At 43.8% G+C, this 21,868-nt stretch overlaps 1 protein-coding gene and 1 long non-coding RNA gene across 4 annotated transcripts in view; one reads left to right on the top strand and one right to left on the bottom strand.

Moving 5' to 3' along the window:
* The window catches only part of CC2D2A (coiled-coil and C2 domain containing 2A), a 145,028-nt gene that overhangs the window by 35,199 nt on the left and 87,961 nt on the right, over positions 1–21,868 (bottom strand). For all 3 annotated transcript variants that reach the window (XM_034672096.1, XM_034672095.1, XM_034672094.1), the window contains 7 exons: positions 13,666–13,822; positions 11,321–11,468; positions 9,076–9,214; positions 6,724–6,927; positions 4,986–5,078; positions 3,706–3,797; positions 284–451 (listed from right to left, as the gene is read on the bottom strand). In XM_034672096.1, the coding sequence (XP_034527987.1) occupies positions 284–451; positions 3,706–3,797; positions 4,986–5,078; positions 6,724–6,927; positions 9,076–9,214; positions 11,321–11,468; positions 13,666–13,822 (1,001 nt within the window). The remainder of the gene's footprint in view (positions 1–283; positions 452–3,705; positions 3,798–4,985; positions 5,079–6,723; positions 6,928–9,075; positions 9,215–11,320; positions 11,469–13,665; positions 13,823–21,868) is intronic.
* Positions 5,265–14,991, top strand: LOC117804462. The gene is made up of 3 exons (XR_004628930.1): positions 5,265–5,364; positions 10,722–10,858; positions 14,532–14,991. It is a non-coding gene; the product is annotated as an uncharacterized LOC117804462 (long non-coding RNA).

The following is a 21,868-nucleotide window of genomic DNA, read 5'->3' on the forward strand; positions in this document are numbered from 1 at the left end:
GAACCATCTCAGTCTTTTACCGACCACCGTCTACCATCTCTTAACCTTGAGATCTCTGAGATATTCCCAATAAATCCTTCTTTAGCCTAAATGGACTGGGTTGGTTCTAGTTGGTTCCATTACTTGCAGCCAATAGGGTTTTGGCTTTAGTAGGACTGCCCCCCACCCCCGGCCCCCATGATCAACAACTACGTTCAAAGTGGGGTGGGCATGCTATAAAGAATTGAGCCTCTTGGCTGGGGCCCTGCATTCTCCGTCCCAGGGCCACCGGGAGGGCACTCACCTGGCCGTTGGCTTCCTCACGGGAATGTCGTAAGCCCGGATGACGTTCACCAGCACCTTTATGTCTCCATCCGACAGGGTTTGGGCTGTCACCTTCTTCCGACCTTTTCTCCTTGGCCTTAGTGGTCGCTTTTGTTCTGCCAGCTTGAAAAGGCTTAGCCCCAGAATGCTAATGGTTACAGAACAGGATTAGAACTCTAAGAAAAGGAACGGTCTGGAAAGCTGTGAGATGATTTCCCAAGTTCTCCCCCAAGGGGCCCTCAAAGGCCCCTGGAAAACGCGGTCTTTTTAAGGGGGGTGGAAATTGTCCAGAAATTCCCCCGAGATGGAGGAGACCCTCCGGTGTGGATCCCTAACACTGATTCGAGCTGCTGCTGGCCAGAGGAAGGAAAGTGTGCTCGGGCCCCGCTTGCTTCCCGCCATGTGCTCTGCCGGCTCGTCCCTTGAACGTGCAGGTGCTCTCCTGCTCTTGGCCTTCGCTCGGCCAGGCCAGTCCTGCACACGGGGTACCCTCCCCGCTTCCTCCTCCTCTGCTCTGGGCTGCAGCCGTACCCCTGCAGGGCCAGTGTCTCCTCCCTTCCCCAGGGGCCCAGCCACACCAGCTGGAAGGGGCGCTCCCCCCCGCCCCCGAGCCCGAGCACGCGTTAACCAGCTCCATTCACACGGCCCGTGGCGGTCACAGCCTTCCCTGCCACTTCCCGGGGTGCCTCGGCCCCTGGAGTTAGACGAGGCCGTGGGACTCCTGGCTCCGCTCTTTGACCTGGGGCAAATTACCTCACCTCTTTGCTTCTGTTTCATCATCTGTAAAAGGGGGATGGTCACACCGACCTCTCGGGGTGATGAGGAGGATAAAGGGAGGGGTAGGCCTGGTCTAGCACTGGGTGGATGCCCTAAAGTGGCAGCTGTTGGAAAGACCAGGACGGCCCGACGGTCGTGATTCTTCAGGAGGAAGGGGCGGGGCAGGAGGAGCCCTCTGGGCTCTCCCTGTCACTGAGGTGGCATCTCGCCAGCACTTCCGGGAGGGGGGAGCAGCAGCAGGGGTCAGGGCGGGAGAAAGGGCCACAGAGCAGGGCCACGGAACAGAAGCACAGATGTGACCCTGGATGCACAGGCCGATGTCGCGGGCAGACAGCTCGGGACAAAGCCGGCCTCCGGCTGCCCGCGGTCGCCTGTCGCCTCCCAGCTGCCAGGCCGCCTCCTCCGGAGGGCCACGTGCCAGCTGGGAGGCGACGCCCCGCCGGCCCTGCCTGCTCCCCTGGTGTCTTCTAGAGCAGCTGCCATTGGCCAGAACCTTCTGTGGCTCCAGCAGGGTGCTGGGCGCCTTACAGAGACTATCTCTAATCCTGACAAGTGTGACATTTACCCCATTCTTTACAGGAAGAAACTGGAGGCTCTGGGAGGTGACAGGATTTGAGGAAAGCTCCTCGGTAAGAGGGACCTGTGGCTGCCACTCAGGTCACTCTGACCAAACAGCCACCTTCTTCCTCTTTTGAAAATACTGACATACATTTATTTTTGACTCACTTAAAACAAGAGCTGGCTCATTACCTGGTAACATAATGGAAAGCTCTGAAAAATAACTATCCCCCCAAAAAAGACTGCGAGGAGAGTGACACTGCAAATCTCCTTCTCTGTGTGTGACTCAATATCTGCGTTTTAGTATTTCTAATTTATTTTTCTTGAGATGTAATTGTCATATAACATTGTATAAGTTTAAGGCGTACAATGTGTCGGTTTGATGCATTTACATATTGAAATATGACTGTCACCGTGGTGCTAGCCAACACCTCTGTAACTTCACATAATTATCTTTTTTTTTTTTTTTTCTTTTTGGTGGGGGGTACAATTAAGATCAAGGCGCTTAGTAGCTTTGAAGTATGATCGGTATTGACCATATTCGCTCTGCTGTGGCTGAGATCTCCAGAACTTGTTTAATCACTAGTTGGAAGTTTGTAACCTTAAACATCTCCCTGATTTTCCCACCCCCTGGCCACTGGTAACCACTGTTCTACGCTGTTTTTACGAGTTTGGCTTTCTTAGATTCCACATAGAAGTGAGATCATACGGTATTTGTCTTTCTCTTATTTGTCTCACTTAGCACAATGCCCTCAAGGTTCATGTTTTTTGCAAATTAAACCCATCTTATTAATCACTCTGCCAGGACACCCACCTAACCCAAACTTGGGGACCCCTGAGGGACATTTTTGCCAGAGGGTCCTAACATGGCACAACCCTTCTCCTTGTCAAATTCCTCCCCTCCCCCAGAGGTGGCTCTTCTTACAAGACTTTGCCGCCCTGCTAGCAGTCCGCATGGGAACATCTTGGGGGTTGGGACCATTCAATAGAGACACATCTTAGTTTAACACTAAGAACGAACAAACCAAAATTAAAAGAAGAAAGAACATACCCTGAGCCTTCAGAACTTAATGCAGAAAGTAAAGCAGAAAAAGAAAAAGAAAGAAAAGAAATGGAAAAATAGCATGAAAAATCACCATCTATTCTAAAGTATAATTTTCATGACTAAAAAAATACATTCAGTGACTGGACTCTGAGGAGGGTTTGCATGGGTGTTTGTGGGTACAGCCTCCCTCCTGGATATGGATGGAGGCCAAGCCAGAGAAAGGGGTTGCCATGGATAGACATTTTTTTTTTTTTTTAAACTCCTTCCCAACTTGGTGGTGGAGAGAAAGTACATGCATAGGAAATAAACTTTTTAGAAGACCAAGAGATTTAATCACAGGACAGGTCGGGAAGTTAATGCACTGCACAAGACCACCAATATAGAAAGTTATTTTTCATCTTTTATGCCTCCACCTTGAGTTGAGATAATTTGAGGATTATTCTAAGTAACAGGGAGACAATTGAGCAAATGCAATTGAATCCCAGCTTCTATGTAAATATCCATTTTCCCTGCTGCCCCTGGCCCCTCACCAAACACACAGTGGCTCTCAGCCCCCCATCCCCCACCCCTGGAACCCAAGGCTTGTTCTGAGCCACCCCCTCTGCACCATGCCTGTGGGCAAGTGAGGGGCAGACCGGAAGGGGGAGGTGGAAAGCAGGAGCGTGTGCAGGAGGGAAATGCTGTCAGACGTAATCTGATTGCAGCAGGGAACTGGCAAAGGCTGGTGGAGCTGACTTGGGCACAGGGGGAGATGAGATGGTGTGTACTGGGCATGATGGAGAGTGACTCCTGTGACTTGTTCAACAAAAGCCCCCAACTAATGTAACCATAAGGGGTTAATCAGGTTTTACCAGTTCCAGCATTACTGGGGGCCCAAATGCATACCACACAAGGATAAAAATCTTCCATGTACATGAAAAATTTAATATAATACAATAAAAAATTGTAATATAAATAAAATTTATAAATAAAATATAAATAAAAAATATTTATAAGAAACAAAAGATTTGTTTGCTTTTTACCTGATATTGGGAACTTCTTCTTCTACGATCAAGTCCGAAAGAAGAAAATGGTGTTTTGCAATCAGGAAACGATTTATCACAGATTCTCTAACCTGAGGACAGACAGGTGTTTTATTTAAAATGTTCCTGGTGCACAGCAAAGGGAATAGTCAACAAAACTAAGAGGCAACCCATGGAATGGGAGAAGAAATTTGCAAATGACATTTCAGATAAAAGGCTGGTATCTAAGATCTATAAAGAACTTATCAAACTCAACACCCAAAAAACAAATAATCCGGCCAAGAAATGGGCAGAAGACATGAACAGACACTTCTCCAAAGAAGACATACAAATACCCAACAGACACATGAAAAAATGTTCAACATCACTAGCCATTAGGGAAATACAAATCAAAACCACAATGAGATACCACCTTACACCAGTTAGAATGGCAAAAATTAACAAGACAGGAAACAAAAAATGTTGGCGAGGATATGGAGAAAGGGGAACCCTCTTACACTGTTGGTGGGAATGCAAACTGGTACAGCCACTCTGGAAAACAGTATGGAGGTTTCTCAAGCTGTTAAAAATAGAGCTACCCTACGACCCAGCAATTGCACTACTAGGTATTTATCCCAAAGATATAGATGTAGCGAAAAGAAGGGGCACATGCACCCCAATGTTCATAGCAGCAATGTCCACAATAGCCAAACTATGGATGGAGCCGAGATGCTCTTCAACAGATGACTGGATAAAGAAGATGCGGTTCATATATAAAAAGGAATGTTACTCAGCCTTCAGAAAGGATGAATACCCACCATTTGCGTCGACATGGATGGAACTGGAGTGTATTAAGTCAAGCAGAGAAAGACAATTATCATATGGTTTCATTCATATGTGGAACATAAGGAATAGCATGGAGGACCACAGGGGAAGGGAGGGACAACCGAATGGGAAGAAATCGGAGAGGGAGACAAACCATGAGAGACTCTGGAGTCTGGGAAACAAACTGAGGGTTACAGAAAGGAGGGGGGTAGGGGGATGGGGTAACCGGGTGATGGGTATTAAGGAGGGATAACCACTGATAATAAACTGAGACACATCCTCGTGTTTCCTATGTTCAAAAGATGAAGATGGCTGTTAATTTCATATCTGTAATTATGAGCAAATAAGTCTGGAAAGGTTAAGTGACGTTTAAGTATTCCATAGAGAACTTCGAAGAATAGACACCACCCTCCCCCCAGTGTGAGAGTGCTGGCTATTTTTCCCCTATGAGGACTCTGTAAAATGATTTTTCTTACCTGTTGGAGGTACTTGGCTACTATGGCCCTATGGGTATCAATGTGGTCCTTGGTTTCAATTACATTTCTGTCTCGTAAACGTTTCTCATAGTCCTAAAATTAAAAAGGAGTAATTTTATGATTGTAAATTACTAGTACTCTCCCATGAGAGATTAGAGAATTTATCTTGAGATTAGAGAATTTATCACATGTGGTTTACGTAAGAAATTCTGGTTCTAAACATTTCTTCCACCTTCCTCTTCATTTTTGGTTCAAGATTGATCTTTGATTCAATATGCAGGTTTTGGAACCGTTGGTTGAACTGCCTTGTAAGTAGACGATAATTCTGTGGGACGATTACACCGTCAGCTGTTCGTGGAGGAAGAAAGGAGCCACGGAGGTAACAGAGTGACTCGGTATAGTGCAAGATGCTAAGCTCACCCAAGCAACTCGGCCAAAGCCTCTGTTCCCGTTTTTGTCTTTTCTATTTTAAGTAGAGCAACGGCAAAAATAGTAAACGGCCTCTGGCTGCCGCTGACTTGGCTCATCTACTGGGAGGAGAGCAGAGGGTGCGTTAGCTTGTCTTCCTAGGCTGCTGACTTTGCTCTCTTTCCATCAGTAAATCCCTCCTGGGCCCAGGAAGCTGACACCTTCTGCTTCAGTCCTTCGCTGGTCGCAGCTGAACACCCAGGGTGGAATCTCAAGCCAGCTGTTCCCAAAAATCCCAAGAATTTTTTTTTTAAAAAGATTTATTTATTTATTTTTGAAAGAGAGAGTGTGTGCCCGAGAGTGTGGGGAGAAGGAGAGGGAGAAAATTCTCAAGCCGACTCCCTGCTCAGCAGAGCCCAACTCCGGCTAGATCCCAGGACCTTGAGAGTACGACCGAAGTCGGGATCAAGAGCCAAGCCAGCCCTCAACCGACTGATCCGCCCAGGCGCCCCTAGCGGTTCCCAAGAATTTTAAGCTTGGGATGAGATGGAGAAAGTCCTGCCAGTGTTCGGGTTCTGGATCCAGGTGTCCCTGAGGCACAGACGAACTCCTGCCATTCATGCCTCTTCAGATATTTAACCCTATTTTTGCAGCTCGTCATTCAACAAACTCCCCTTAGGGCCCAAGATAGCTTAAATTGGCTTTTTATCACTCACCATCACAAATCTGAACTAATACAAAGAAGAACCAAGTAACCAAAAATATTCTCCAATAGTTTTCACACATTCTGCATAAAAAATCATACTGGTATCCATTTCTAATGGCTCTTTATTTGCCTTCGTCAAACACTAACTTGCCTGTCTGGCTTTCACTGGACTCCTGCCTGCCCCCCCAACACATGCCTATTGCCTGTTGGTCCTCAAAGGCTCCCCACCTGCGGGCCTCTCCTCCGCCAAGCCTGTGCGTCCTGCCCACCCACAGGGGCGGAGACCCCCGCAGCTCCCCCCCAGCGCTCACCAAGCGTTGTGCTTGGTAAATACTTAATAGGTTAAAATGGCATTGAATTCCCGACAGGAACAGCGTGGCAGGATAATTTCCCGTAGTAAACCCCTAAGTTACTTTTCAACCCTAATTTTTCTTAGTTTATATGTCATTATAGTGGGCAAATTGATTATTTAAACATTAAGTTTAAGGAAATATAATGGAAGGGTTACATTAAGTGCTACAACTGAGAAGCCAGGATTGCTACTGAGACCATGATAGTGGGAAAGTACACGCGGATGAGCACGCCGAATGGTGCAGCGATTATTTATCCGTGGCAATTTCTTACCTGGAATACTTTTTCCATAATTTCTCGGTCATATGCTGGAATTTGCTTATAATTGCGGAATTCTGGCACCTCTTGACTTCTAAGACAAAGAAGCCTGAACCGTTTGGATCTATTTAATTCCTCATCTGAAACAAAGTTAAATTCTTGCTGCAGCTGTTCCAGGCGGAAGAACTCAGGGACATAGGATTCGCCGCTGGTCGCCACCTGCAAAAGCCAGAGGAGATGCGGCTTCAGAGGGGCAGGCAGACGGCACCTGGAGAAACCAGGAGCGGAGCTTTTGGGAGTGGAAACTGAACAGTGGGGGACGGAGACTTGAAACATCCTGCATTTCATTTAAGGACAAAATACATTAAAATATCACAGTAATAAGGCAGATGCTGTTCTATTCCTGTACAAGCTATAAAAAGTACCACAAATCATTTTTCCAAAAAATTTCTAAAGTTCATTTTTCGGGTATGCATGCTTCCCTCATAGGTGTTATGCAAATCTACAGCCTGGAAAGTGAGAGATTTGTGTCAGTGTATTACTAGGTGCCTATTGGAAATAGGATTGCTTATATACACAGTGTCTATAAAACCTAATATATGTATTTAAAATATATTTAAGACATATTGTACATTAAAATACTTAAAGATAACTTAATATGACTTTAAAAATATATTTAACAAAATATTTTAAAAAATATATTTATGCACACATGTAGATCAGGTCCTAGAATCAGCTGGTCAGCCTCCCTTGCTCCAGGGCCATGCTCTTCTGTCTTTGAACAGCACCTCATGGCACTGGTCAGTGAGTAGAGAGAGCCAGAGACGGTTCTGGGCATCAGCCTCCCTACACTGGCACCAAAAGGATGGTTTCAGGGTACCACTGAGAGGTGGCGAAGGCTGGGCTACACTCTGCCCAGGTGTATGCTTGCCCCTCTGCTGGGGGCTTTGCCAGTGGCACCCCCCTCCTCGCAGAAGGAAAGCCAGGGAGCAGAGATTTGCTGGGGCTTTGCACTGGGAAAGGTGATCCTGCTGTGAAAATCCATTAAAAAGAGACTAGTCAGGAAGGCCATCCCTGGGTTCTGTCCTTCTTTGGGAAGACAAATAGTTACACAGAAAAACATGGAGGTGATACTTGTACTATATTACTGCTGACTTAAAGATAATAGTTGAGGGCGCCTGGGTGGCTCAGTCGGTTAAGTGTCTGCCTTCATCTCAGGTCATGATCCTGGGGTCCTGGGATCGAGTCCTGCATTGGGCTCCCTGCTCAGCGGGGAGCCTGCTTCTCCCTCTGCCCCTCCTCCCCCCACTTGTGCTCACTCTCTCTCTCTCTCCCTTGCAAAAATAAATAAATAAAATCTTAAAAAAAGATAGTAATTGAAACATGACTTGAAAACTCTACATGGAATAGACTATACTCTACGTAATACGGCCTATTCTTTCTAATAGTCACACTAGGAAGTATCGTGTTGGAAGGAGAGCTTATCAAGATAAACACCAAAATAAACCAGAGCTTGCTCTGAGACTTATCCTAGAAGTTGAGGGCAGAAATGAAGTTGTTGTATCCTGGTTTCAGGACCCCCGCTGATGAACTCACACGAATGAACGTGATCACAGAACGGGCTGCCGTGGTCACCTTCCAGATCGTCTACCCGTTTATTATGATTTTGTGGGAATTATGAACTTGGGCATAGAAACAATTGTATTTGCCACCAAGAAAAATCATTTACTGACTAATGTGGCATTTTATTTACAAATTCACTGAAGAAAGAATTTTGAATGTTATCATAGACACAAGCAATTTATCTCTGATGTACTGAAATGAAACCTAAATGATAATCTAATTAATCATCAAACAGGAAACCAAACAAAACCACCACTTCTGAAAACACCCCCAGCGCCCTTCTGGGTGTGATGGGCCGAGCACACGCTCTGAAATCAGATCGACTTGGACCCGAGTCCTTACCGGTTGTGGGAGCTTGAGCAAGTGACTCTGAGCGGCCGCACTCAGCTTCCTCTCCATAGGAGGGGCCAAGTGGGACCTCTCTTTAGGGTTTTGCAGAAGTTAGAGGTAAGAGTAACAACACCACCACACTAACAACTATCATTTATTGCACCGATTGATGCCCAGCTAAGTGTGTAAATGTAGCAGTGTGCGTCCTCCTGGCCACACTGTGAGAAGCACGAGCCAGACAGGGGCAGAGCTGGACCGTAAACCCATCATTCAAGCAGCCCTCATGGGCTTAAACGCTATCGCACTGGAGAACAACGTGTGAAAGAAAATGTGTGTGAAGGGCTGAACCATTTCTATTATGATCACACCAAGTCGAGAAATGGGGGTGTGCCCACCGCTCTCCTGCCACATTACCGAGATTAGCTGCATCAAAGGGGCATTGTTGGGGTCGTTCGGGTCGAGCCTGGACTCCGCTGCCCACTTGGCCAACTTTTTCAAGTCCGTCAGTCCAGATGTGCCAATAGATGAGATGGCATCTGCCCTCTTCAAAGCACTGGAAAAACAGTGAGTGCCATGAGACGGACATGTCCACAGGGCGGTTTGCCTCCGGCCCACACAATCCCAGGGACAGCATTGCTGAAGGAGACTCTTATTGTCTATGGGGGAATAGCTGATCATAATGAAGGAGTCGTACCCCTTTTCTTTACTTGATGACTTCTATGAAGTATATTATAATTATAGGAGTAATAGAGAAGAGTGAGTGGGGGGAGAAAATACTTGCAAACCACATGTTTGATAAGGAGTTAAGGTTTAAAATATACAGGGGACTCGTAGCTCAATAGCAACAAAACAAAGAATCAAATTAAAAAATGGGCAGAGGACCACAAGAGACATTTCTCCGAAGAAGACATACAGACGGCCAGTGGGGACTTGCAAAGGTGCTCGACATCACTCGCCACCAGGAAAACACAAATCAAAACCACCGTGAGATATCACCTCACACCTGTTAGAATGGCCATCACCAAAAAGACATGAGATAACAAGTGTTGGTGAGGATGTGGAGAAAAGGGAGCCCTTGTGCACTATCAGCGAGAATGTAAATTGGTACAAACACTGGAAAACACTGGAGGTTTCTCAAGAAATTCAAAGTAGAGGGGCGCCTGGGTGGCACAGCGGTTGAGCGTCTGCCTTCGGCTCAGGGCGTGATCCCGGCGTTACGGGATCGAGCCCCACGTCAGGCTCCTCTGCTGGGAGCCTGCTTCTTCCTCTCCCAGTCCCCCTGCTTGTGTCCCCCTCTCTCACTGACTGTCTCTATCTCTGTCAAATAAATAAATAAAATCTTTAAAAAAAAAAAAAAAAGAAAAAAAAAGAAATTCAAAGTAGAACTGCCCTATGATTCAGTAATTCTGCTTCTGGGCATATATCTGAAGGACGCAAAGTCACCATCTTAAAGAGGTATCTGCACCCCCGGGTTTAGAACAGCATTATTTCTAATAGCCCAGACATGGAAGCAACTTAACTGTCCATCAGTGGAAGAAGAAAGAAAATGTGGTACGTATATGCAATAGAATATTACCCAGCTGTAAAAAGGAAGGAATCCTGCCATTTGTAACAACGTGGATGGAGCTCGAGGGCATTATGCTAAGTGAAATAAGTGAGACCGAGCAAGGCTAGATATTGTAGGACTTCACTTATATATGGAATCTAAAAAACCAAAACTCGTGGAAACAGAGAACAGATCGGTGGTTGCCAGAGGTGGGGTGGGGGAGGGGAATGGGTGAAGGGGGTCAAGAGGTCCAAAGTTCCAGTTATACGATAAAGGAGTTTGGGAGATCTAATGTACAGCATGGCAACCATAGTTACCAACACTTTATTTTACATTAAAAAGTTCCTGAGAGAGCAGATCTGAAATGTTCTCATGGTCGGGAAACAAAATGTGTAACTCTGTGTGGTGACGGCTATAAGGTAGACTTACTTGGGTGATAATTTCACAATAGATACATTTATCAAGTTGTAAATGACATCTTCTTGATGATCAGGTAAGTCCTTTTATTTTACAGTGGAGACACCTGAGGCCTGGAGTGGCAGAAGGTCAACTCGAGACACATCTGTTGGGGCAGGACGGAAGCAAGAATCGAGCCCTGGCCACCTGGCTCCCGTCGTCCAGGCTGCCTGGACGGGCACCAGCCACAAGGAGGTGGGACCAGCCTAGGGGGGAAATGGGGGGGCCCAGAGTGCCTTTTCTTCTGTTCTGGGTAGGAACCGAAGGAGCTGGCAATCAAGGAAGAGATGTGACCGTAGGGACTTTTATAATCACCAGATGGTTGTAGAACCATCCTCATTCACATTGAGGACCACGTGTCCACAACCATATGCTGGGTACTTCCCTCATCCATCAAATGGGGACAGGAATCCTTCACAGAGTTACTGGAGACATTAAATAAGGCAAAGTGTTTTTTAGCTGTTTCTGACACTGCTCAACATCTAATATTTATTAGGCTATGAATATTTTAACTCTTACCTCAAGAACAATAAAAAACCCTGAACATACTGGCACGTGAGAATAAAAGGAAAGAACGTGACATTGCAAGCCTCCCCCTCCCCTGTCATGAATGCAAACGCTGATATTACTCACCAATTTATTATGGACACACATTACCTTCTAAATCCGATGTTCTGCTCTGACAGCGGGGGAATTAAAGGTATCCCATTTTCGCCAATGGCCCATGACACGCTGTTGGACACCTTCCCCGAGGTCATTAGAACCAGTTGATTACTACCGTCCGCTTCAAATGAGAAGGGCACTCCTAGGGAAACACCAGATTACACAGACATTGAGAGAAAGGGAGTGAGCCCAGCCCAGGGCCGGCCAGATGGAACACATCACTCCAATCAGCATCGCTGAACTTCTTCAGGCAATGACGCTCAGAGCTGGCCGCTTGCTTCTAGCTCTGACAGCAGAGTGGAGACCTGATATAATGAATGAGGCTCTTCAGAGTGGGATCATCTGTGGGCCGATTCTGGTTCTGCCACTTAACAGCTGTGCGACCGTCAGTTGCTCTGAGCCTTCATTTCTTCATGTGTAAAATAGGGATAAAGATAGTACATCGTAAAAGAGATGACTATGAACGCGCCCGTTCATTCGCTCAGTCAACAGATACGCATCTGAGCTCCTCCTTCAGGCCAGGCACTAGTCTAGGTACCGCAGATCTCAGGAAAGAAGCAAACCTGATGAGAACCCCTGTTCGCGAGGAGTTTATATTCCAGCAGGGGAGGCAGGCAGTCAAGAAGAGAAGTAAGAGGAATGTGTGGTACGTTGGAGAGGGATAAATGTGGAGGAGAAACCATAAATTAGGGAACATATAAAGAAAGACAGTCAAATAAAAATAGCAGGAGCGTGCTCACTCCCATATGTCTTTTGGGGGGGATGGGGAAGGGCTGAACTTTTAGACGGGGTGGCAGATGAGGCTCCATGAGAGGGGACTTTTGGATAAAGGCCTGAAGAAAAGGAGGAAGTGAGACATGCAGATATGTTGGGAAAGAGCATTTTTGGCAGAAGGAACAAGTTCAAGTGTCGGAGGGTGGGGGTGCGCCCGAGCGAGGAGCCATGTGTCAAGTGTGGTCATCCCTGCAGAGCACTTAGTACTGGAAGATGTGGCCACTCCACAAATCTCAGCTACTCTTAAGCGACTGGGCAACAGCGAGCCTCACTTACTTATCTGGCCTCTACCGATTGGAAATTAAGGATAAAAAGTCTCGGGGCGGGTTGTTTAATCAACTCAAGGAAGAAAAGATTTTCAAGCACTAAATAAAGTGACTGCATGCCCTGGAGTTCAATTAATATTAGTAGCACAAAACAGAACCACTATTATGCTGTGATAGCATCTTTGTTTTTTTCAAAGATCTTTCCTTCAAAAAATTTTTTAATCTTCAAAATAACCCTAAAAGACATTAAAGGAGGTATCCTTAGATTCATTTTATAAATAAAGAAGATGATATTCAAAGAGACATAATTAATTAGGGTCTCACAGCTTATTAGTGTGAGAGCTGGAACTAGAGCCTAGGTCTCCAGACTTTTAGACTGGTGATTGGATTTGAGCCTCAAAGAATTCTTGCAGATACATTTCCAGATATGAGCTCACAATAAAAAAATCACTAGGCACACAAGGAAACAAGCCTCCATGAATAAGAGGCAACAGAATCAGACCAATACGCAGATAGGTATTGAAACGATCAGATACAGAATGTTAAGAAGTATGTGTAATATGTTTTTAAAATTAAAGGAAGGAATGACTGGATAAAAGAAATGAGAAGATTGAGAGTCAGAGGAAAGGACAAATGTTATCAGAACTGACCAGACAGACTGGAAAAGAACTAAATAGAATTTCTAGAGGTGAAAAATGCAATAATTAAAATGAACAACTTAGTGATGTATTTCAATGATTAGACACAGCCGAAGAGTGAATTCATGACTTGGAAGACATATTTAAAGAAGTTTTATGGAATATAGTAGTGAAAAAAAAAGATAGCAAGATATATTATAGAGGTTAAGAAACATGGTAAACAGAAAAGGTACATCATATATCTAATCACAATTATAGGGGAAAAGTGAGAAGATATTAATTAATAATATCCCGATTATAATTAAGTTTTTTCCAAATTTTCAGCCTTAGGAATAAGAATTTTTTATGCACAAAGCCTTGTCCTCATTTCAAATTATTTTCTTAGAAAAGATTCCTAGAAGAAAAATTAAGGTGTTAAATGCATTTTAAAGGTTTTTATTCCCATTGTCAAACTACTGTATACTTGCCTAGTTAAATGAATTTATTGGCCACCAACAATATATAAAAAACAACTTTCCAAAAAATTGTATATCATCATTTTAATTTGAATTTCTGAAAGCAATTTTATAATTATCTGGTTGTTTGAAAATGAAAAAAAAAAAGCTATCTTCAAAACTGACAGTAAAATCTTGAGCCACTAAGAATAATTAGCTTTCCATACCACTTCCAACTCCCTCGTGGTCCAGTGTCACATGCTGGTTACTGCTAAACTCCACTTCTTCAATGGGAGCCCTTCCAGTGACAACGGTCGTTTCAGGAACAGGCAGAAACACTTCTGCTAGCAAAGTGGTACCACTGTGTCCAACTGTTTCATATACCTGAAATTGAGGAAGAAAAACAGTCAAATAAAAATAGCAGGAGCGTGCTCACTCCCAGATATTTAATCCATTCATCTATGTTGATCACTGTTCTAGTCCAGAGCATCCATTTCAGAGTGGAAAAGTTGAGTTGTGTTATGGTTCCCATGGAGACTAAATTACACCCTATTTGTGGAAAAGTTGTTGACATCCTGTCCTCTTGTCTGGTCTACTATCTTGGTGTAGAGAGGTTAATCAAAGTAGCAGGCTACCACAACGGTTTCCATTTCAAACCAACACATTGGTTATCTGGAGAATGGGCTTCCTATTTTTCCTGGTTTATGTTATTTTGGAAAGAAATGCCATCAGGTGGAATAGGTCAGATGAAACGGTCATGCCACTAGATGAATTATTATTATTTTTTTAAGATTTTATTTATTTATGTGACAGAGAGACAGCCAGTGAGAGAGGGAACACAAGCAGGGGGAGTGGGAGAGGAAGAAGCAGGCTCATAGCAGAGGAGCCTGATGTGGGACTCAATCCCAGAACGCCGGGATCACGCCCTGAGCCGAAGGCAGCCGCCTAATGACTGTGCCACCCAGGCGCCCCCAGATGAATTATTATTTACATGAAACTCACAGTCAATAGCAGAAGTATCATATCCAGAAGTACCCTAGAGTATCAGGTTCAAATCTACTATTTAGTAAATCTTTCAAATTCTTTCCTTCAGGGGCACATTTAATTTGTTGGCTGCTGAAACCCTACCAGCTCCTTCCCAGACCTTCTCCCAAGAGGGAGCCAACTAGACCAACTGCAGCTCTAATTACCGTGATGTGTCTCATTATAACGCCATCGCCGTGAGAGGAAGGATCCATTGCCCAGGCAACCATAGATTATGAACATACAATGCAGCTTCAGCAGGACTCTTTGGACTCATTGGATCAAATTTCTCTTGTATTCTTGGATCATGTCTCTCTTGTGGTAAGAAGATGACAAAACATTCCACAGTTCTGCTGGCTTCTTTCCTGTGTTTTATTCTTTCCCTCCGAGAGGTCTCTGGCTGGTGCACATTTCTCTAAAATGCTGACTTTGCTCCTTGTATTTTTACTAATTAAATCTTCCTAATTTTTTTTCTCGTGCAATGAAGTGCCCCTCTGATTAATACTTTCCACTTACCACTGGGACGCACAAAGACAACACTACAGGTCCTCTCCCTCCACTCCCTTACAGGGCACATGGTATGAATTCTTTTTCAAGGAATGAGGATGAGGATGAATTTGTGCTAGGCTGCCTTCCTGGCCTTGTCTTCCTGGTATCCACCAGCTCTCATTTGCCAGATGGCTGGCTGAGCTTAGAGGGGCTACTGGGGCAAAGACAAAGACATAACAACTGAACTCAGGACCCTAGACTTAACAGCACTGTGAGCTATTCTGATAGGCTCTGTGCACCGAGTGACCTGTGATTGTCAGGGCCCACCTGTGCTGAGTGGCCAAGTCCACTTAATTCGGGGCTCAGCAGGAAGCCCATAAGTATGCCACATTCTCCAAATTTGTCTTTACCAGTAAAAAGGTGATATTTTGGTCTCTATTAAAAAACGTCTTTTATGGAAAATGTCAAACATTTAATCCTAGAAGAATAATATAGCATGAACCCATCACTTGGCTTCAAACACCATCAGCTTATGGCCAATTTGGTTTCATCTCTACTGTCATGCTTTCCCCTCTCCACCAATCTTTGGAACCCAGACATCATTTCATCTGTAAATATTTCAATATGTGTCTCTATAAGGTGAGGATATAAAAAAACATAGTTATAATACTATTATTGCAGTAATTCCTTCATAATGTCAAATACCAGTAAGTTTCAAATTTCCTTCAGAGTCTCAAAAAATTACTATAAAACTTTGTCTGAATCAGGATCAAAATATATTCTGTACAGTACGACTGACTGATAAGCCCCTCAAGCCTCTATAAATTTGTAGGTGACACCCCTCCCTTTTCATAATTTTTAAATTTTTACATTTCTCTGTATTTAGAGCTCTAATGGAAAAAGGAATGCCACTTATTGCTTGCCCCAAACTCCCATAGGAGACTGTGGATTTGTAAACTTACAGAGCTAAAAGAACATACAGCAGATTATTTTTTCTCACACAGAAAACCTTGGTTGACCTGTTAAATTACGGACTCACTAGCATGAAGTTTCAGCCTGAGAAAATCGTATGTTTTCTTTCCTTTTTAAAACTTTTTATTTTTTGCCAATATTTTAATTGAGACATCCATTTGTAGGAAGCCCAGTACGGGCTTTTGGTCTGGTATTTTGTTCAATCTTTCATACATTCCTATGAAGGATGGTTTGTGGTGAAGATTAAGCCAGATAATACACCCAACAATTCTGGATGATGGATTTGAGGCTCTAAGAGGAGACACTCTTCCAGCCACTTATTTGGTAATTCAAAAAGCTGGGATTTGAATCCACAGCTGTTTCACTTTGAAACTCATATACATTTTTTCTATGTCTTCCTTATGGGCCAGGGACAATCTGAAAGGTGATCAAACAATTAAGAATTCTTTTAAAGCCATAACCATCATCCAGAAAATATAATTAGTTTAGACAAATTGGTGAGAAATAATGATTGAAAGAGTATTTAAAATCTGAATGAAAAAACAACAAAAAATGGAAAGACTATAAAAACAGTGTCTAGGGGCTCCTGGGTGGGTCAGTTGGTTAAGCATCCTACTCTTGATCTCAGGGTTGTCAGTTCAAGCCCAGTGTTGGGATCCATGCAGGGCATGGAGGCCATTTTAAAACAAACTACAAACAAAACAAAACAAAACAAAACCCCACCAATGTCTATAATCAAAACTTAAAGGATCACCTCAACATATGCAATTGTGATCTACTGAGCTATGCCTGTCTCAGATTTCTTGGTTGCTCAGAACTCTCAGGAGGGTTGCTGCCCTAGCAAGGCAGGTGTGTCCCAGTCACTCCAGTGCAGGTGCTTTAACTCACTGGGCACCAAGAGAGGCAGGTGGGAAGTTGCTACCTGCCCACCAATACCCACGTATGTGCCCCACCATACCCTGTGTTTTTCCTAAAGCAACATTTATTCGCTCTACCAAAATTTCTTGTTAATGCATCGTCTGTCTCACTGGGACATGGAGATTCCTAAGGACAGGGGTCTTGCTTGAGGTCACTTTGAAGGCCCAGTAACTGCCATCTAGGAATTAATGTATTTAGAATTGAGTATGCTAACTCTTAATAGAAGTAAGGCATTATTATTGCTGCTATTTTATTTATTTTATTTTATTTTATATTTTATTTTATTTATTTTATTTATTTATTTATTTTATTTATTTATTTCATTTCATTTCATTTCATTTTACTTTATTTTATTTTATTTTATTTTATTTTATTTTATTTTATTTTATTTTATTTTATTAAGCCCCAACTTAGGATTCAAACTCTGATCCTGAGATCAAGTCACATGCTTGGGACGCCTGAGTGGCTCAGTCAGCTGAGCGTCTGCCTTCGGCTCAGGTCATGATCCCAGGACTCTGGAATCGAGTCCTGCATTGGGCTCCTTGCTCAGCAGGGAGCCTGCTTCTCCCTCTGCCTCTGCTTGCAGCTCCCCCTGCCTGTGCTCTCTCTTTCTCTGACAAATAAATAAAATCTTAAAAAAAAAGTCACATGCTCCACTGACTGAGCCAGCCAGATGCCCCTAGAGGAAAAGCATTAAATGATAAATCCATGGAATGCAATTGTTTTCTTGTCTGAACAGCTGGAGACCTGGTAGTACAGCTCTCTGATTTTCTCACCGTCTTATTTTACTCCCTGTCATTCCTCTTACAGCCTGCAGAGGGCAGTGTGGTGATAGGGCAGCCTTGTGTTCCAACAGACCTGAATCCTGACATTGACACTAAGTAGCTATGTGACCTTGGGCATGACATTCCCTGCTTTTTTTTTTTTTTTTTGCTTTCACTGTAAAATGAAGATGTTATTTAAAGCTCTGCAGGAAGACAGTGGTGAAGCACTGGGACATGGATGAAAAGTCTCCTTCCTTATGGGCTCAATAAATGTTTATTCTTCCTCGGGGCATGCATGACAATAAGCACCCACATTTTTACAGTACTTTGAGGTTTACTAAGCTCTTTCATAAACATAATTACACTTCCCAAATATCTTGTTAAATCTTGCTGGTCAACTGATTTTAATAAACTTTTTGAAATAATTATTTCTTTTATTTAAATTAAACAAACTTGTAAGATCTCTCTTTTCAAGACACTAATTTTTTTTCAAGGAAGACATTAAGTTGTTGAGGTTTTATCGGAATTTTATGGCATATTCCATATTTGTAATGAAATCATCTGTATTTGTGGGTCCCCAAAGGCAAGGAGGAGAAAAATGAACTACATTAAGGCTTAAATGCTTTTCAAAAATCAGGAAGTAATGAAGTCCTGATATTACTTCAAGTTAAGGGAATAGAAAGCATACCAATAATCAGAAAATACCATTTATGCTGGCAAAACGTTTCAGAAAGTGACATGAACACAGTATTTAATATTTCATTAAACCTTGTGTCTCTGACCTTGACTCTCTGACCTTCTATTTCAGAACTCCGCAATGCTTTAAAACTCAATGCAGCGTAAGTGTGTGAAGCATATTTAAAAATAAGAACAAATCCAAATATTTTTCATATGCCTTGCATCTCTTTCTATAACATAAGAACCCAGTGTTTGCTTATTCAGCTATGTAAGATAAAGTTTCTATATTACATGGACCATTGGCTTTACAAAAACATCTCTGTTAGACTTTAATAATTCATCAAATACTTGATTGTGGAAGGACCACAAGAGTTGCTTCTAAGCTTTTCTGTTTTGGTTTTTATTCCTTGTGGGTGTGCCCTGTGCTGGTCATCGTGCTTAGTAATGACCCATAAAATACACAGTTATTGTAGAAAGGACATTTCTAGTGGATGTCAGTGGAAATATCCTTGTTCCCAGTCTCTGGAAACACATTCCTATTTAATGTCAGGACAAGAACTAAATGGGGACTTTTGGTGCTGAGTCTTTAGGAGAGAGGCAATTATGAACTCTAGGGAAGTGGAAGGTTTGCTAATTGAGACTACTGTCTTGGAAGATAATTACCAACTTTTACAATTATTTTATTTTAGTCTTTTAAAAAGATTATTTATTTATTTATTTATTTATTTATTTATTTACTTACTTAAGACAGAGAGAGCGCATGCATGTAGGGGGAGGGGCAGAGGGAGGGGGACAAGCACGTTCCCCGCTGAGTAAGGAGCCTGATGTGGGGCTGGATCCCAGGACCCTGAGTTCATGACCTGAGCCGAAGGCAGAGGCTTCACCAAATGGGCCACCCAGGCGCCCATCAACTTTTTTTAATAAGGAAAAATGGATTCCATCTGACAAAGCCAGAGAAACATCCAGAATTTTCCCACACTTTTCACTCTGCTTTTTCAAAGTGGCAACAGTTCTGTTTAATGTTAGGCTGCAAAGCTATTTTCAAAAAATCAGAAAATGGGTACCTTGGGCTTGGTGTTTGTAAACAGCTTTCTGTATAATTAACTTTTGTTTTTTTTCTAAATCAGGGGCTGTCAACCTCAGCATTATTGACATTTCAGGTCAGATGATTCTTCACTGTGGTGAGCTGTCCTGTACACTGTAGGCTGTTTAGTACCATCCCTGGTCTCAACCCATTAGAAGTGCCCACTAGCTCCCCACTTGTGATTAAAATGTCTCCAGACACCGCCACATGTCCCCTGGGGTGCCAAATTACCTCTACTTGAGAAGCACTGCTCTGAGCAAAATGAGAGCTTGTGTGTGTTTGAAGGTGGAACGCTAAGGGAGAAACATGGCAGGAAATGTCATCGATTTACATTCAGCTCTTCAAAAATTTTTCTGTTGTGTAAAGCAAGGCAGCAGTGAATTCAGAACAGCAAATAGATCCACTGCTACAAACTTGAGATTATTGTTAAAAAAAATTATTATTAGGGCGCCTGAGTGGCTCACTTGGTTAAGCGTCTGACTCTTGATTTTGGCTCAGGTCATGATCTCAGAGTTGTGAGATCAAGCCCCATGTCGGGCTCCATGCTGAGCACAGAGTCTGCTTGCAATGTTCCCTCTCCCTCTGCCCCTCCCCTCCCCACCTCTCATATGGGCTCACTCTCTCTCAAATAAATAAATAAATCTTTAAAAAAATAATTACTGAATTTTGATTAACATACTATGCTGTATTTGCTTCTGGTGGGTGTCCAATAGTGATCTGACAATTCTGTGCATTATGCAATGCTCACCACGATAGGGGTAGACATTATCTGTTGCCGCACAGCCTTATTACAATATTATTGACTATGCTGTATTTGTCATCTCCGTGACTTATTTATTTTTTAAGTGGAAGATTGTACCTCGTAATGCCCTCCACCTACTTCTTTTATCCCCCCGCCCTCCTCCTTTCTGGCAACCGCCAGTTTGTTCTCTGTATTTAAGAGTTTGTTTCTGTTTCTGTTTTGTTTGTATATTTGTCCAGCTTGGGTTGACTTATGAAATTACTATTACTTCTTTTTGGGATATTGTTTGTTTTAACTCAACCATCTAGGGCAGATTTGCCTGCTAACAGTATTTAGAATTGCAGAGGTCAGATGAACCTTAGAAATGTAGGGACATTAAAATAGATTAAAAACAATATTCCACTGGGAAGTAGAATTTATATTACATGGTTTAAAATCATGATTCTCTGATTTTAAAATAGAAGAGAACAAACCAGAACAGTTTCACGTCTTGTACTCGGTAGTGCTGGATCCAGTACGAGTAGCTGCCCTTTAAGCTGGGCTGCTCGTGATGTTCACGTCTGTCAGTCACCTTGTGGTCCCCGTTCCCCTCAGGGTTGAAGCAAACCCTTCCTAGTCTTGTGCCCACAGACTCCCCTCCTTCACTGAAAAGGTGGAGGGCATCTAAGGGGACGCCACACAGCCTTGTCCTCTATCCCCACCCCTAGATTGTCATTCCTGCCCCAAAGGAACCTCCCCTCATGTCTTGACCCCACCCCTCCCCATATCCTGTGGGGTCTGGCCCCTCTCCCCACCACTTTCCTTTTCATTTTCAAAGTCACCACTCTTTTCTGCACTGGTTGCTTTTCTCACGGCTGACAGACATGCTCAAATGAACACCCTTAAGTAAACCACAACCCCCGTCAAACCCTGATCCGTTCCCCTCCTTCCCTTCTCTGCTGAGCCTCTGGGAGAGGAGCCTTCCCTTGGCATCTTCCTTTCTTCTCCCCCTGCCCCGCTGGACCTCAGTCACCAGGTCCTCCTGTCATTTCCCCACCACAGTCTAACTGCCGCGCCCGGGACCCCATCAGGTTCACCTTTCTGTCCCCGACCCCACCCCGTGCCTTGCTCAATGTCTGTGCGATAAGACACTCGTTGGAGCGAAGGTACAAACTACCGGTGGGCGCAGCGCCATGAGGTGGGTATGGGAGCAGGCTGTGGGTGCCGGGGGCTCGGGGCTGGCCCGGCCACCTCCAGCCCGTGTGACCTTAGGACAGGCACGCAAGTTCTCCGGATGTCAGTGGAACGGGGACCGTGCTACAGCTACCGCGGGGCTGCAGTGAAGACGGATGGAGTTTGGGCACAACACAGGGTGCCTGCAGTGTTGCACTCGTCCGGAACTGCGATGCTGCTATTAGTAAATAGCCACGCAACTCAACGCGCAGCGATGCCCCACGTTGTTTCCTAAGACTTCTCCTGGAGCGATTAGCTCGCCAAGTGTGGAGGTAGGTCAAATTTTAGACACTGCTCTTCTGTACTGCTATACCCAATTAATAGGGTGAAATGAGTGTAAAATTTAGAGTCAGACGGGCCTGGGTTTGAATTCTCCTCTGCCTCTTAAGCTGCTCGGTGTTGTGAAGTTACTCTATCTCTGAAGCTCATTGGGAGAATAATAGAAAATAATAAATAATAGAAAATAAATATTAATACAGAAATAGAAAATAATAGAAAATCTGTGGTTTCCTTCAGGATAACATCAGACAGCGTTTGTGAAGGAACTG

The sequence above is a fragment of the Ailuropoda melanoleuca genome, chromosome 11 (genome assembly GCF_002007445.2).
Source record: "Ailuropoda melanoleuca isolate Jingjing chromosome 11, ASM200744v2, whole genome shotgun sequence".
Taxonomy (NCBI): Eukaryota; Metazoa; Chordata; class Mammalia; order Carnivora; family Ursidae; genus Ailuropoda; species Ailuropoda melanoleuca.